Here is a 17,389-nt window from a genome sequence, read left to right on the forward strand (position 1 = left end):
GATTTTAGTCCCCCATATTTGGTGAGTTTGGAGTTTGCTTTGAATTGAAGGCCCACTATTAAAAAATTTGGTCTTTGTCCAGTTCACAAGAATTCAAGGGAAGTTTAGAATGAAGTTTGAGCCCAACATAAAGACACTAGACCCTTTTGTTTTGCCTCTATGGGGGTGACGTTTTTCTTTGGTGGATTTCTAGAAGTCTTTCTACATCAACATGAGCTCTGCTAGGTTTTTAGGATACTTTGTTAAATTCCTTACCTTTCATTTCTTAAAACCTTGAGCCTTGGCCCCATTACAACCCTTAAGAAGACCTTCTTGATCCTTAAGATGGGACAACCTTTGATCTGTGGAGATGAGTTACAAGAGTTGAACCTATGGCTTGGGTTCATATGTGCAAGTAGTTGATATCTTTCATGAGATCTTTGAAAGAAAAATATGATGTATATATGTGCTTTCGTTTCTTACAATATGTGATATACTTGCCATCTTTCACATATACTTGAGTGTATAAGCTTTTAAGCATTGCCATGATCTGAGAGAAGAAAGAGTGGATATACCTTGTGAGGATTTGAATCATACTTGTCTGAAACATGCTGAGCTCCACCCCATCACCATTGTTACAACCAAGTCCTACTTGTGTATGTGTGGATTATGTATTTCAATTAACTCTCGAATGCTTCAACATTGATTCTTGGTGGAGTGCTAATCTTGGTGTTCTGAAAGTAAGAGATTGCTGAGACTAAATGTTGAAGGGCAGTAGAGTCATTGTATGTTGTAATGTTTGAGTCTTTCTTTCTTTAAATTTCGTTGAGTCTAAGTTTATGTCTTTGTTTTGATTTTGCTAAGGGACTAGCAAAAGCTAAGTGTGGGGGAATCTGATAGGAGCATTTTAATGCGATGTTTTAATTATTATTTCCTCATATTTACTTAGTTATTTCCTTAAATAAATCATTCTTGTTTAGGAAAGTTTCCATCTTTAGAAAGTTTCTATTTTTAGTAATTTTAATAAAAGTTTCTATTTTCTAGGTACCTTGGAATAAATGGAGCTGAAATGAAGAAATGGAGTTTTCCTGGTCCGACTAGGAATCCCAGTCAACGCAGGAATCCTGATGAGGCTAGGAAACCTGAAGGCATTAAGAGACCACATGATGACATGGGAGATATTTTGGGAGATTAAATCTGATTTTTACATGGAAAATCAAGGAGATTAAGTGGAGAATATCAAGGGAGAATTTTAAGGAAGAAAAGATTCAAAACAAGTCCAGATTCGTTCCTCAATTCCCTTAAGATATGTTGGCTGAAATTAGAGAATAAAATCTGCAATTTTAATGTGAAAATCAAGAGAAAATCAAGGGGAGGACATTAAGGATAAAGCCATGGAGAGATTTAAGGAAGAAAAGGTCCAAAATGCGTCCGGATACATTGTCTAGGTTCATGCCTAGATATTTGGCCAAAAATGGAGAATAAAATCAGATTAAATCTTGGGAAAATCAGCAATAATATATTTGGAAAGATTATGAATTTATTTTGGAGCTTTTTGATTGGTTGAGTGACATGGCAGAGCTGACGTGGCATTAATTCATTGGTTGGAGCTGTGTGGTGCAACCAGAAAATTTCTTAGAAATTAAATTCATGAAGCCTTGCCTTCCCCTATATAAACCTCCCTATGCTACACCACAAAGGACACCTCTTCATTCAGAAAATTCTCTCCATAACGTCAAGCTTTCTCTCCATCCTCTAGTTTCAAGTCTTTGTGTCTTCAAGCAAAGAGAAGAAGAGAGGAAGAAGCCATGAAGCCTCCTAGCCGCCATCATCCACCTTGTGTCGTGAAGCTTTGGAGCCTTGCTTTCAAGATCCAAGACCAACGTCTCAAGCTTTCCACCATTCATCCTTCATGGTGTAATTCTATCTTATTCCTTATAACCTTTTTGGTTTTCTTTGTTTTGATTTCGTATGAACTTGATTTCTAGTTGACATAAACGTTAAGGGCAAAGTTTAAAGCCTATTTATATGTTTTGAAATAAAGTTGTGATTACTATATGTTGATTTATATGTTGCTTATGTGAGATTGCTTGATTGATTTTGGATTACAGAAAACTTTTGCATGTTTGTGTTCTTTGGTGGCCAACTTAGGATATATGCATGTAATTGGAGCTAATTTAAGTAGTGAAGGCTTTGGACAAAAGTTGAAATCAATTAAGGAGGATTGCAAATAAGTGAACTTATTCATAACTAGGTTGTGCACTTTGGTTGACATCCTTTCTTTGTTCTTAATGCGTTGAATGTGTTCTTGATTAGCTAGCTTTCTAGACTATGATTGCATGTTCAATAGGATTGATTTAGGTGCTTTCACTTAGATTAATTATTCAAGGAAAGTAAAAAATGGGAAATCGTTTGCTTTCTAACGTTTCATATGGTCAACTTCTTTCTCATGACATAGAAGATCAACTATAGGAATTATGATTGGATTTCATTCATATGATTGTGGATTTGATATTTGTTCCTTGCGTTCCACCCTTGTATATATGTTTTTACTTTTTCTTTATTTTATTTATTTTAATTTTCTTGTTTATAATCTTAGAACCCCCTTATTTGTGTGTACTTGTATGTATTTCTAAACTTTATTTTATTTTTGTAAATAATATACTTTGTCTTATTTTAATTCTTTAGTTATTTTTGCAATGATAGGTGTACCCTCAATCCCCGGAATAGAACGATCCCTATTTATTCTATACTAACAACTACATGCAGGGTTAAATTGGGCGCTTACTTTTAGCGTATCAACGTTTCAGAGTTAACTGCATATTTGTAATATCTCGTGGTTGTGGTGTTGACGGTCTAAATTCATGTAGTAGTGACAACTCAAGATTTTACAGGTGGTGTAGTATCTGTTCAAATGGTCACCTTAGTGCTCAGTAGAGCCTTTTAGGACCAAGGCAAATGAAGTTGATCCACCATACAGAAGGTTGATTGTGCACTCCCCCAGTTGAATGACCTTGAAGGTGAATTCTTCATCTAAATCCATCTAGGGGCCGCTCAAACTGAGAGAGTGAGAAATGTAGTTGGCTTAATTACTTGGTGTTGTGATACATAACGGGTTTTGAAGACACTTATGGTTACGGAACCTTAACAAAAGCATGACTGGATATGGCTTTTTTGCAACCAAACCAACTGTATTCATTCTTGATTTTGACTTGGTCAGATGGATGCACAAATCTTGCACTTCCCTAGAGTTCAGTTTAATTAGCTTTTGTACTGATTCCAACTGAGTTCAGACTCAGAGCAACTCAATACAGTCATTTTAGATCTGCTCGGTTTATATGGTTTAGATATTGCACACTATTTGCACAACCTCCTAATAGTATGAATGATATTTTGAACATCTCTATACTTTCATTTATTTTTAAAAGTTCTAATTGAATACCTCTAGATTTTGATGAAATTCATGAAGTCTTTTTAAAATCCTAATTGAATACTCTGAGACTTTTTTATGGATTGCTAAAGTCTATTTTGAATACAACCCAGATTTTTAAATTCCATGAATTTTTTTAATAGTTCCACTAATTCCATATACACAATTCCACATCCATAGACAAGTATGAGAAATTTTAGCATATATCTTTATTTTTGTTTCTCCAAAAATGTAACCACCCATTTATTCAGAACAAAAAAAAAAAAAACAAAATTTTTTTTTGGGTGGTACTATTCACACACTCATTTTCTCTATTCACCCACACACTCTATTTTTCTATTATTTTAATTCAATTTATTTTTACAAATTATCCTAACTACCCTCCCTCACAATTCTGATTATTTTTCTTTTTTCTTTTCTTTTATTTTGCCAGTCAATCATTGTCAAATTCTAAACCCTTATTTTCCCGCAGACAAGAACTTCAAAACTCTTTGTGATTCCTTCTTTTCTTTTCCATCAAAAATTTATCTAGCATAGTCATTCCATGTCTCTAATATGACGTTGAAGTTCAATTATGGCAGTGCAAGCAATTGCAATGAAGACATGGAAGAAAAATATGAATATAGTGATCATTCGAGCCCCTTTGAAGATTCTAACTCAAATTATTTGGTGTATTTTAATCTATTGCCCTCGATAAGTTTCTCAGCGATTTGGTGGATCTAGGAGCTTTAAATTTGTGCGTTCTATTCGTCTTATTTTGATTTTGGTATGGGCAGCGTGTTAGTCATGATTTTGACTTGAGTTGATTGATAATTTTGAAGTTGTTGACGCTTTTATTTTGTTTTTTATTTTTTTCTGGATACCTCATTGCGTATATAAATTGGTATCAAATTTGCTGTATTTTTTTTCCTGTCAACTTCAGCTTAATGTTGAACTTTTATTTATGGGTAAGTGTTCTTTCAATACAATTATCTAAAATACATTATTTATGCGTGTGTCTGCATTTGTCTAACCTCTTAGGTAAGTCTTGTTCAATTAATTTTGAACTATACTCCAATTTTTTTTTTTGTACCTAGAAATTTTTCAAATTTGCAGATTGAGTCTGAAAATTGCTTATTGCCAATCTATAAGAGACAAGAAACTTTTATAAGCTAGGTGCAATATTATTGGAACCCTAGACAACGAAGGAGTAAAGCATGCGTCTTACTCCCCCTACTCATATGAGGACAAATTTTGCAATTTAAATGATAACAGATTCATGATTGACTTTCGAAACAGAAAAAAGAAAAAAGAAAAATCATCAGAATTGCAAGGGAGGGTGGTTTGGGTAATTTGTAAAAACAAATTGAATTAAAGTAATAGAAAAAAATGGGTGTGTGAATAGCACCATCTTTTTTTTTTTTTGATAAAAAAGCTCAAAACAGTAATAGGAAAAAAAATGGTTTTTGTCGAAATCAAAAGAGAGGGGGAAATTGTGAGCTAAATAGGAAGTAAAATTGGAGAAGAGGAGGGAATGTAGAATCTTGCGTGGGGCAACCGCACGGTTACGTGGTGGGGCGGATCAATTCCTGTCTAGCAGGGGAGTGTTTTGTATATTACACTTTAGGGAGCAGAGAAAGTTTTGAAAAAGAGACAAAATTTTCTTTATTCTGATTGGTTGGGCCTAAAGGCTAAAGCCATGTGGTAGGGAAACTCCCACCTAGAATCATCTGTCTGAATTTGAGCCAATACCCATCTAGGTCATTTTTGGGGTTTCTTGTTCACGGATTGAATTCACTCTCCCGATTACTGGGTTCAGTAAATCCACGCAGTTTGAACGTTACCCAGATCTTTAAATCCAACAAATTGGTGTGTTTTATCAGCGCATGTACATCATTGTTGAATTTGGTTTTGCAGAGGAGTTGGTTGTTTTGAGATGGGTGATGCAGCAGAGATGCAATCTCCAAAAGAAGAGATGGTGGCATGTGTGAGGGCACTGGAAGATGCTTTGCTTCCGTGCTTGCCTGCCCGAGAGCTCCAAGCGATTGATCGTTCTCCCCACCCTTCTCATCAGAGTTAGTAACCATTACTTCCATCTCTACATGTTTCTTTTTATTTCTGATCAGATTTGTATGCCTGATCCACCCACTGATATAGCCTTATAAACATGTTTCTGAGTGTATTCAAACTCGTTTCGACAGCAAACTTAGTAATTTTCTTCTTTGGGATACTTGACTTTGTAACGGTGGATATTTGGAGTCAGAATGGGGGTCTGTCTTTGGTCCTGTGTCTGGTTAAGCATGCTTTCACCTTTGGCAAATGAGCATTCTAGTTTTATTGTTAATTTTGCAATGGAGGAGTTGGTCGATTTGGAAATCAAGATAGTTTTCTATTTCGATTTTTGAAACACACGGAGGATGAGAGTTTGTCATCGTTTAAGAAACTATGTTGAAATCAATTCTCAGATAACCAAGTGCTAAAGTTTTTAGTATTAAATAGTGGTTGGAGAAGAGAGAAGTGTATTCATATTCGTTTCAACACCAAAGTTAGTAATTTTCGTGTTGGGGATACTTGACTTTGTAACAGTTAATATTTGTAGTCAGAATGGGGGTCTGTCTTTGGTCCTCTCTCTTGTTAAGCATGCTTTCACCTTTGGCAAAATGAGCATTCTAGTTTTAGTGAAAATTGGCAAATTTGCAATGGAGGAGTTGGTTGATATGGAAATCAAGGTAGTTGTTTTTCTTCCAAATTTTTTGAAACACAGGGAGGATGAGAGTCTGTCATTGTTTAAGAAACTATGTTGAAAACAATTCTTAGATAACCAAGTGCTAAAGTCTTTAGTATTAAATAGTGGTTGGAGGAGAGAGAAGTGGGAAATTACATAATGTAATTGTGCTGGGCTAATAGAAATTCTTCATGAGAAACTCAGTAGTTTGGATTATGTCCGTTGGATGTGTTTAGGATATGAATATTGAAAATGGTTTTGTCTGAGTAGTCATCACCTCTTTAAGCCAATCCAATACACTAAACAGTAATGCATATTGATTGATCTGTAGCAAATATCTTATCCTGCATTTGAGGTCTTTACATTTGAATGGGTCCAATACTGTTTTTCTTTTTTATGAAATGGGTCCATACTGTTGGTTCTTGAGATTCCTCTCTCGATGAAATTACTGTTTCATTAATCTGGTTCTTTTATTTGCAAGTGGTTGGGATTGTATTGGAACTCTTGATGGGAAAATATTTGACCCCATCTGGAAAGTATCATTGTAGTGGTTAGAGACATCCATGAGCCTTTCATTTTACGTTTCTACAATGTTTGAGGTTTTTTTTTTTTTTTTTTTTTTTTGACTTTGTCAAGGGGAACCCAAAGGCTTCCTAGGCCCAAGATAAACCCCTTCGGCGCATGTGAAATGCTCCAATTGTGCATTGCAGCACAGTGCCTGGCCACTTTGACAGCTTTACGTTTCTACAATGTTTGAGGTTTAGTCTGCTGGTATAATTTGTTTGTGGAATCAACAGCTTATAGAGACTTTGTTTATCAATCAATTAATTTAACTGAATGCAGACCGAGAAAAGTTGAGTCTTGTGTGATCTTGGAGTGCAGACTGAAAAACAGTTCAATGACTTTACCTTCCTGCTTCCTCTAATGGTGTTTATTTTCACTTCTTCAGTTGATGTGGAGAGACATGCCAGAGACTTTATGGACGCTGCCAAAAAGCTTCAGCTGCATTTTCTTGGTCTGCAACGTGATGACCAGCCAACAAATGCTGAACAACTTAGAAAGGTTAAACCATGGTTTCTAGTTTACCCTATGGGCCTATGATTATTGGGCCTTGCGTTCTTAACTGTGGTGCATTTTCTTTTCTCCAGGAGATTGCTGTGATGGAAGAGGAGTTGAATATAAAGACTGAGATCATCAAGAAGCATGAAAGGCTAATCCAGGGGTGGAAAAAGGAGCTAAAAGACCAATTGAACAAGCAAAATAATGAGCTTGAGAAGGTGTAGTTACTTGAGGAAGATGTAGTTTCTAAGTTGTCATCCCATCTAAGGTGGAAACACAATACAATACTGGTAATTCTATCTGCTAAATGTAAACTGATTGAGAGAGGCGGAGCTAGAACCGATGACTTTGACTTCAAAGCAGCCGAATCTGAAGTGTGTCTTGATTTTCCTGCTGTTGGTTATCACTTTTCTAGGGTTCTTCGCTTCTTTTGTATAAAACTAATAGTTTTTAGGTTTTCATTTTGTTTTTGAGAATGGAGTACCTATTTCAAATTATTGTATTGGGATGAGAGATACATAGGAGAAAAACTGAATTTATGGGGATTTTGATTGCACCTTCGAGCTTGTTGATCATTGATGTATGAAGTACATAATTGGTTTTGTATGCTCTTCTTATTAAGGGCAGTATGAACCTCTCGAGTCCAAAAAATTTCAAGGAAGAATTTAAGAATTTGGCCATCGACCATCTTTGTATGGAGAATTCTACAATATATTAATGTATCAATACAAAGTAAACTATATTTGATACAGAGGTAGACTGGCTTCATATATAAGTAGACTAGTTTGACTTGAACTCAAATTAGTTTACTCCTGTATCGAGTAGTTTACCTTTATTTCAAACTAATCTTTTTGATATATTGGCCCATTAATATACCATAAAAAGTTGACAAAAAAACAATATAGCATAAACGAAGTCTTTTCGTATCATAAGTAAAAGTGTAATTTTCGCAGTTTTCCACTTTTCCAATATAACATTGGCAGACAGGTACTTTATCATCCACACCCAACGACCAACTTCAAGTCTCCACTAATAAGTGGCCTTTGTGTCCCTCTCCGTTTTTTCCTCCATTTTTCAAATTGGAAGGTAAACTTTTCCTTTATTCCCTACCAATCAGTCACACTCAAGCCCACACCAGCGCATCTTCCGGGTCAAAAGATTACGCAACAAGCAATCTTCTACTCTAATGTCCAATCTGTCACCGTCAAGAGTCTAATTCAATTGTAGTATATATGTTCTTATAAATTTCATATCTGTATGTCTACTTTATACAATTTATTGCAAGTAGGAGTCCCACAAGTCACATATATTAATATATAACATATGCATGCAACAGTCTTATTATTATATGCACATCAATCACTTCAAGTGGCCTAGTTGTTCGTGTTTAGTTGGATGTGGTCCCCAACCTAGGTTCGAACCCTAAAGCTATCAAAGTGGCCAGACACTGTACTGCAATGCACAGTTGAAGCATTTCACATACGCCGAAGAGATTTATCTTAGGCCTAGGAAGTCTTTGGGTCCCCTGACAAAGTCAAAAAAATTATTTTATGCACATCGATGATTTAAGGAATGAATCATATTCCCTGTTACCAAAAGTTTTTTGGGTACAAACTTTTCCTTAACCTTTGTGTGGTGGTCGATCATAATGCCCCTGCGAACTTATATCATTCCATCACTGCAGTCTTGTAGAGTAGGAATAAACGACTAGGCCTCTTTGATATATGATTATATTTACATGGAAATGATACCGCTAATGTATTAGTATATTAACGTGCCGTATGATATGACTACGGAATTTCGTCATGTATTTTATGGTAAAACTCGTGGAAGAACATTTTCCAATAATGACAATAGTTGGAGACAAGATGAAAAGCATTTTGCGGAGCCAACATTGAACGGCTGCAAAACACTGTCATACAGAATTTGGGGTCTCTGCTCAGCCGTTGGTTGCTTCACTCTCTCATGGATAAAACCTCGTTTTCACAGTCACCTCCATTCAAATCGAGTTCTTGACTCGTACGCAAAAACAAACACAAACTGCCTTTTGGGGTTTTTGATATTGAGTTGGATTGATTCTTTCCATTGGGAAGGAGTTGACCTTTCTGCAAATGCGTCTTTTTTGAGTTGTTAGCTTTCTCTCAGTTTTGAGTTTCTTTGAGTTTTGATCTTTCTGGGAATTCTGTGTTTTGTTGAATATGAGGAATTTGAGAGAGTTGTGGGTGGAGAAGACATTGGTCGGTCTTGGGTTGGGCCAGTTTCTCTCGCTTTTGATCACTTCCACTGGCTTTTCATCCTCAGAGTTGGCTAAAAAAGGTTCTCTGTTTTCTTATAATGTGTTTGTGAATGATATATCCGCATGCTATTGCATATTTCTATTCATGCCAATATCACCTATTCATTGTTAAGCTTGATACAGTTTTGGGTATTGAAGTCCATTCATAGATGAGTTTAGTTGGTTCTGAGTATATATGTATGACCCAATTTTACAGTCCAATCCCATTATTGCTTGGAGACTCTTAACTGTTTACATTTCAACCAAAATTCTAATGGAACTCTTCTCATTGTGATGTATATGAAGTTTTGTTATATCATGTAATCCTCCTGTTTACTAATTTTGTTTCTCATATTCCTTGTCCATTCAACATTTAAGCTCTTCTGAAGAGGATTCTGATTTCATCTGATGGGTTTTGTAGGAATTAATGCCCCTACTTCGCAGTCTTTCCTGAACTATGTCCTCTTAGCAATTGTCTATGGAAGTATCATGGTTTACCGGAGGAAACCACTTAAGGTTGTTCTTTATGCCTCACACTTGAGTTTCATTTGAGACACTTATATTGAACTAAGATATCATATGCTCAATTTTTATTGCATAGTAAAGGAGCAGACTCATAGGAAGACTATATGCAAGGTACTTGGTAATAGTAAAAGAGTCCAACGCTCTAGGAACAGGGGTGTATAGACTCGACACTATATTGACTAAACAGAAGACCCTGTAATTGGCCTCATGTTGGAATCTTGTAGTACAAATTTCTGCAAAACTAGGATACAACCTACCCATGTCATCTTTGTCAAAAATTCAAAATGTTGCATCTCAAGCGTAATAAGAAATTCTTAAAGAAAAGAAAAATATTAAGAATCTTTGTTCCATGCAGGATATTACATGACTGACTTTGTTGGTGGACTTTATGCTTATGATTTGTATTAGTCTTCCGTGGCTTTTCATCTTAACACTGGATATTATGGGTTTATTTCAAGAAATGCGCTGGTTTAACTGCCGCAAGAGTTTATACATGAACCTTAAAACATTATTTTCATAGGTTGAATTATGGAAGGATAAAACTACATGCTCTTAAATAAATGCTAAAGACTTGTTTCTCTTTTTGGAAATTGTGCAGGCTAAATGGTATTACTATGTTCTTCTTGGGTTGGTAGATGTGGAGGCCAATTTTCTAGGTCAGTATCTATCTCCGCATATTCTTAAAATGTATTTTATTTGCCGACTATAACTTTTTTTGTTTTGTTTTAATATTTACGATCGCACTTGTATTTGTTATCTATGGAATTCTGAGGATATGTTCCTACTTGGGAAATGCATCTTATTATTATATGATTAAAGTTACTTTGTTTCTTATCGTTTTCCTCTATAGTTTCCTTTGGATTGCTTTTTCAATACATTGGATGCCTACGACTAATTCTGCTCTCCGATTGAAAGAGTTTTCTGCATACATTTAATTGTTTCAATGTCTATCTGAGGAAATGAGCTGCCCAATGTTCTTTTACTTCTATGGAGTTGCAGGCTTGGTTAACATGATTGATTATTTTACATGTTTTTCAAAATTGTAGCAGTAACTCCAGATACTTGGTTATGGCTGCCTATAGACAGAAACTAACTTCCTTTAGAATGAAGAGACGAGTAGTGAAACATTTGAGGGGCAAAAAAAATAATAATAATTCAACATATATATGCAGCAACTAAATGGCAACTTTTGAAGTAGAAGTACAGTGACCGAATAGTCAATTTTTATGTGTATGACTGTTATTTCTTGAATCTTCACTTATAATAAAAGTTCTGTGCCTAGGCTTTTCAAAGTTGTCACTTTGAAGTAAAAAAATTATTTGCTAAAACAATGTTATCTGGTAACTGCTATCATGTGTTGTGCAGTGGTGAAGGCTTATCAATACACATCTATAACGAGTGTAATGTTGCTGGATTGTTGGACTATCCCATCGGTCATGCTTCTTACTTGGGTTTTCCTCAAAACAAAATACAGATTTAAAAAGATAACTGGTGTGGTGGCCTGTGTTGCTGGCCTTGTCATGGTTGTTTTCTCAGATGTTCATGCAGGCGATCGAGCAGGTAAAAAAAAAGTCCCGTCAAGTGTAGTGTTTTGCTGCATTCTTTTTTATATTTGCTTGATTTAAAGCTAAAGTAGACAATGTAGTTACTCGTAAAATATCAAACATTTATGTGATCTGTGGTTTTCTGATGGTATATGCACGGTCATGGCTTGTAGGAGGGAGCAATCCCCGTAAAGGTGATATACTAGTAATTGCCGGTTCTACCCTGTATGCTGTCACTAATGTCAGTGAGGTAAAATACACTTTTTATAAGTTGCAGGAATGCAGATCATGACTATTTCTCTTTGTATATAGATTCTAAAATGCAAAGGATGAACGTAAGGAAACTTTTCATATAGATCCTATTTTGATTCTATGTTTGCATAGCTAATGCTTGATACTCATTCCCCTTGCAGGAGTTTCTAGTGAAGAATGCTGACAGAGTTGAACTCATGTCCTTGCTGGGCTTTTTTGGTGCCATTGTCAGTGCTATCCAAATGTATCCTTTGATGGATGTAGGCTTCTAAGACTTTACTGATTGTGAGTTCATGTGTACTGGTTGTCTATTCCGATTGTCTTATACTCAATTATGCTTCTTAAGGTGATCTAATGCTTGGGAAAATGCTTATTCTAAATAGAACTTGCTCACCCATGTTTGAAGCTGACTCGCTGTACTTTATTTTACGTCTGATTGCAGTAACTTGGGCTTTCAGTTTCATGAAATTAAGAAATTATCAATCACAGAGTTCTGCTCAATGTTTTACACGTGTGTGTCAATTTACAAGTTGTAACCCCTTAATGACTTTCAATAGAAGCATTTTAGAACGTAACGAACTCAAATCCATCAAGTGGTCATCTGGAGCAGTATGTCTCTCTCTCTCTCTCTACACACGCACACATCACACACACACACACACACACACATATATATATATATATACACTTAATCATATATATTTTATTGTGGATTAGTTCGCTTAACATATTTAGATTTGTATATTCTACATCTCTTCATGCGTGTCGTGAGGTAAAACGTGAATACAGTTTCAGAGAATTTAATTCCATGCCTTAAATTTGTATGCTTGCTTACGCAGAAAATTGACACTAAATATGTGAAGTAGAAGTGTGCCTCTATATAGGAAAGAAAATTGCTAAAATGTGGGTTACATAGATCTGCTGTTAGACTTATCACTACACCAGTATTTACATTTTTGGCTTCCTCTTAACCCAGGTTTTAGGCTTCCTTTGAACCGAAATAATAAATAAATAAATCTTCTCACATTAGTTTTTTAAGCGCACTTGAGACCAGACTTGAGACCAGAAAGTCTTCTCTCACATTTTTATTTTTATTTTTTTAACACCCCTGTAAATCTCTCTCCTTTTAGCCAAGAAAGATTTGACTTGAAGTTTTCTGTCCTTCTATAACAGATTTTGAGAAACTCAGGTTAACATTCACTTGGTGTAAGTTATCAGTATCTAGGATAGAGTATGTGCAAAGACATCGGGAAATAAGGCTATTGGATTTTGGGGCCAAAGTTATTATAGCTGGTGTATGTTGGCCGGGTATTTGATATCCAAAATGTGTGTTACCTTTTGGGGTTTGAATCCTTGGATCTATGGAGAAGCAGAACAGTAGAGCATGTCAGTTTGGGGAGCCAAAGTTCACTAGAGTCCTCTGACACAACTGTGCCTTCTGCAGTGTTACTATATATTCACTTCTTCATAGGGGAGTCACGGACCATTGTACTTTGTATTGCATTTGATCAGCTGACCTGGACAGTTTCAGTCGGCTTGGTTTGTCATGAGAAGGTTTTGGTTTTAACCCCTGTCCTCACATGACAGATTAATCAAATCATGTGTGAGAGAATTTATTGGGGAGAAAAATACTGATAGTTGATAACTGTTGTGATATGTAAAGCACAGGGTTACTATTATTTTACATGAATATGTAGAAGTCTGTGCTTTAATATTGTCAAATTAAATTATGCTTCCATTTTGAATGATCTCTTGTTTCAATTTCAGGTATTTCCTTTTGTTGGATTTTCATTGGCTATGTTCCTCTTTTACTCATTAGTCCCAATCTTACTTAAGGTACGGGTCTGAGGTTTCCTTAAACTGGTATTTCCTTCACATTTTCTCTTTTGCTCTTCTTTTGTTCCTAGTATTAGAAACATAGCTGAATGCTGTATGACCTTTTCCTTTTATTAGTTTTGATCATAATTGTGTCCAATGACTCATTATAACAGCAGCTTTTACAAGATTTGTTCAGTAGTTTAAGAAAGACAAGTATTGCCTAGCAAACCAATGAATATAGCTTGGAATGAGTTGTATGATATAGAACATTCTATAGTAAATTTTGTTTGTCCTTTGCAGATTAATGGGTCTACGATGTTAAACCTGTCATTGCTGACCTCAGACATGTGGGCCGTCTTAATTCGCATTTTTGCTTACCATGAGAAGGTCTGCACTACATAGGCATCATCATTTTTTTTCACCTTGAATAAGTAATGTATATTAGAATTTGCAATTCTAAGCCAAGAATCCTGTCTCAGGTTGATTGGATGTACTTTGTGGCCTTTGCAATCGTTGTTGTTGGGCTTGTTATTTATTCATGGTACGTAAGGTTTTTCTTGTTTTTGTTTGTTTCTCCTGGATTTTGAATGAACATCCTAAATGTGAATTGCTCGAGCCTGGCTCATACTGAGCTTGTTTTTGTACTTTTCAGCATGTCCATCTTGAACAATCCGTTCTTCATACTTGACAATGAGATAATTACAACTGCACACATATTTGATCTTTTCTTCTTCTTTTTTTGGTCTGTGCATACATATTTGATATAGGAAATAACTTGGCCTTGTGAAAAAAATAAATGGATATAGTATTAGCGGAATTGACAAACATAGGTAGAAGCTTAGTAATCATATTAGATGTCAGCTCATCTCTAGAAAATAGGACATTGCTTGTCACTTTGTTGTGGTGTGATCAAAAGCTTTTGTAGTGTGAAGTTTTTCTTTCCCTGTCTCCATATTATGTTATCAGACTATTGATGTCTCTATCATATGTTGTCCTCGCAATTTGATGCAGGGGTGACAAGGAAGAGGATCAACGCTGGGCTGATGTTGCGGATGAAGATGCAGAGAGAAGCAAACGTTTTGACGAGGAAGTTGGTTCAGTAAGTCGAGGAACAATGGCTGGGACCTCAAAAACAGGGGATAACAGCAAGGATGAAGCTCCTACTTGCTCTACAGAAAGAGTAATTGTTGACAACAAGAGCATAGGAAAAGGTGGACAGGGGAAGAAATCATGATTTGCGATCTTCCCTCTTCTTGAAAATTCGAGGCCCATGTCTACACTACTATGAAGACAGAAGATGATAAAATTCATAGCGTTGTTATTTGAACAGTAATATGAATAAATGGCTGTTTGAGGCATGGAAAAGGAAAACTGTAAATTCATAATTTCCTTTTGCCTCAAATTTTGTTCTTTATAGCCTTTGGGGTTGGGGATATATTATAGTATTGATTCATAATTTGTTTAGTTGCCTGTGATAGATCTCTTTTTGTTCACTCTATGATTACTACGTGGGGTCTATTTCTATTTCATTCCACAGAATACCCATCTGTTTTATTCCAAAGATTATTGCGCAGTCCCTTCTTTCTCAAATCATTGGTAGATGAAAGGAGCACACGACTGTGGTGTCAATCATAACTGAAGTCCAAAACAAAGGCCTAGCAGCGCTGAAGTAATGGGAAGAGACTAAAGAAGACAAGAGCATAAGCCCTGGTATTTAGGAAACACAAAAAGAATCCCAGTAATTAGAAAGAAAATGATAGAAAATGATGATTTGAAATGGCTGCTTGTGTTTTTATAAGCCTTATAATTTTTTTTTTCCTCTTTTCTAGGGACTTCCTCACTTTAAAGATAATTTTGTGTAATGTTTTGCAGTATGATAATAATAATAATAAATTATTATTATTATTCACACAAAATGGGAGTGTGAATAATAATAATAATTTTAAAAGAAAAGAGAGGGCGAGTAATTGAGTATCATCTCCTAAGACACCACCCACCCCTTCCACCTCCACACCATCATCTCTTTTCGCCCATTAGTAACTGTAGTACCTGACAAAAAAAAAAAATCACTTTAGTACCTGAAGTTCGGACCCCGACCCAACATTAATACCTAAAACACTGTTGGCCGTTACGGCGTTAGCCAAGTGGCAAACTTTGAGAGATATTTTCGTCCCTTTCACTCAATCTCTTCTTCTTCCTCTCGCTTTCTTCGTTTTCTTTTCCTCCCGACTTTCCTTGTTTCTCTCAATCTCTTCTTCTTCCTCAAGCTCAGATTTCCAATATATTACAACTCAATTGATTAATCTTTTGCTAAGAAGAGAAAATTGACATAAACAAAACAAAGAAAGACAACTATCGACACCAAATTTTATGCAGCACCAACTTCTCCATACCTATCCTTTTGATATACAGAGAGTATTCAAGAGAAAATTGTTCAGTGAGGAATTCCTGAAAGATTGATCATGTTCAGCTAATTAGGCTAACAACAATAGCTACCCTTTCTCCCTCGTCCACTACATCTCTTCTTTTGAACTAATTTGGTGAATCTCTTTGGTTAACAAGAAACACAGTAATACCTTTTGATACCCATACCCAGCAGTTGTAAAATTTCAGTTTTGTTCAGGTCTTGATACCTCTCGCACATCTCATCTTTTCCACATGACCATGCCAATCAAATCTCGCAGCACAATCCACCATTCTCCGTCGCCGTCGCCATAACCCTCGCTCAAACTTTGCCCGAAACAAGGCTGAGAGAGAAAGAAAGAGGTTCGTACTCGGCGGCCATAGAAGGAGTTTTGGTCTGAAATTGGATGAGTTTGGGTCTGTGGTGGAGCCAGATAATACCCATTGCTTCACCTTCATTCCCCAATTTCATCGTCTCTCTTTTCAACTCTTAATGCTCAATCTCCACATGAATATCTCGAAATCAATCCCAGGAGGTGGTTTGGGTCTGTGGTTTTCTTTGCGTTTTGTCTAATCGATATGAGTTTGGGAGAAGAACTATTTCAGTTTTTCTTTTTCTTTTTTAATTGGATTTGGTTCAAGAACATGAAAATTTTCTGGGTTTTGATTTTATGATTTTGTGTATGAGTTGTGTGAGTTGAGATCGGGAAATGTGGGTGGGAGGTGGCGAAGATGGTGGTGTGGAGGTGGAGGGGGGTGGGTGGTGGCGGCAAAGAAAGACATGGCTCCTCTCTCTCTGTTTTTGGTTTTCAAGGAGAGGTGGAATTTGGAGGTTGGAAGAAGAGTATGAGAGGAGAAGAGAAGGTGGAAGAGAAAGGAGGAAAGAACTCAGAAAGGGAGATGTTGTGCTGGTAATTTGAGAAGATGAAGATCCGGGATTCATACCCAATTCAATTGAAGATTTGGGATCTGGGATCAGACGTGAGACATTTTTTTTTTTAAATTTAAAATTTTTAATTATAAACTTAATACTAATTTCAAATTAATTTTTTTTTAAATAGAAACTGAATTTACCCATGTACCCTTTAATATATGTCAGTCTGTTAATGCCGTAACGGCCAACAATGTTCTAGGTACTAATGTTGGGTCGGGTTTCGAATTTCAGGTACCAAAGTGATATTTTTTTTTTCAGGTACTAAAGTTACTAATGGGCCAAAAGTCGGGTACTGTTTGCATTTTTTCCCCTAATTTCTTTCATATTCTCCTTCAAATTCATTTATTACAGACAACTTAAAAAATGTTTAATAATTACAGGATCCATTTCCTCAAATTACTTTCTTCTTTTTCTTATTCTCTAAATTTTTTTGTTGCAGGAATTAATTAATTATTTGAAAATAAAA

General features: G+C 35.8%; 2 protein-coding genes across 2 annotated transcripts; both read left to right on the forward strand.

Annotated features, from left to right (window-relative positions):
- The first annotated feature begins 5,058 nt into the window (after positions 1–5,058).
- LOC112198028 (mediator of RNA polymerase II transcription subunit 28) lies at positions 5,059–7,856 on the forward strand. The gene is made up of 3 exons (XM_024339036.2): positions 5,059–5,463; positions 7,063–7,175; positions 7,262–7,856. The coding sequence occupies exons 1-3, from the start codon at positions 5,325–5,327 to the stop codon at positions 7,394–7,396; spliced, it is 387 nt and encodes a 128-aa protein (XP_024194804.1). The 5' UTR covers positions 5,059–5,324; the 3' UTR covers positions 7,397–7,856.
- A 1,148-nt stretch (positions 7,857–9,004) lies between these two features.
- LOC112200247 (solute carrier family 35 member F1) lies at positions 9,005–15,056 on the forward strand. The gene is made up of 11 exons (XM_024341277.2): positions 9,005–9,488; positions 9,869–9,963; positions 10,571–10,628; positions 11,338–11,532; positions 11,690–11,766; positions 11,930–12,012; positions 12,326–12,377; positions 13,536–13,604; positions 13,887–13,973; positions 14,066–14,127; positions 14,598–15,056. Exons 1-11 carry the CDS (start codon positions 9,371–9,373, stop codon positions 14,818–14,820), a joined length of 1,119 nt encoding a protein of 372 aa, XP_024197045.1. The 5' UTR covers positions 9,005–9,370; the 3' UTR covers positions 14,821–15,056.
- The last annotated feature ends 2,333 nt before the right edge of the window (positions 15,057–17,389 follow it).

This window comes from Rosa chinensis, chromosome 4, assembly GCF_002994745.2.
Source record: "Rosa chinensis cultivar Old Blush chromosome 4, RchiOBHm-V2, whole genome shotgun sequence".
In the NCBI taxonomy this organism is placed as follows: Eukaryota; Viridiplantae; Streptophyta; class Magnoliopsida; order Rosales; family Rosaceae; genus Rosa; species Rosa chinensis.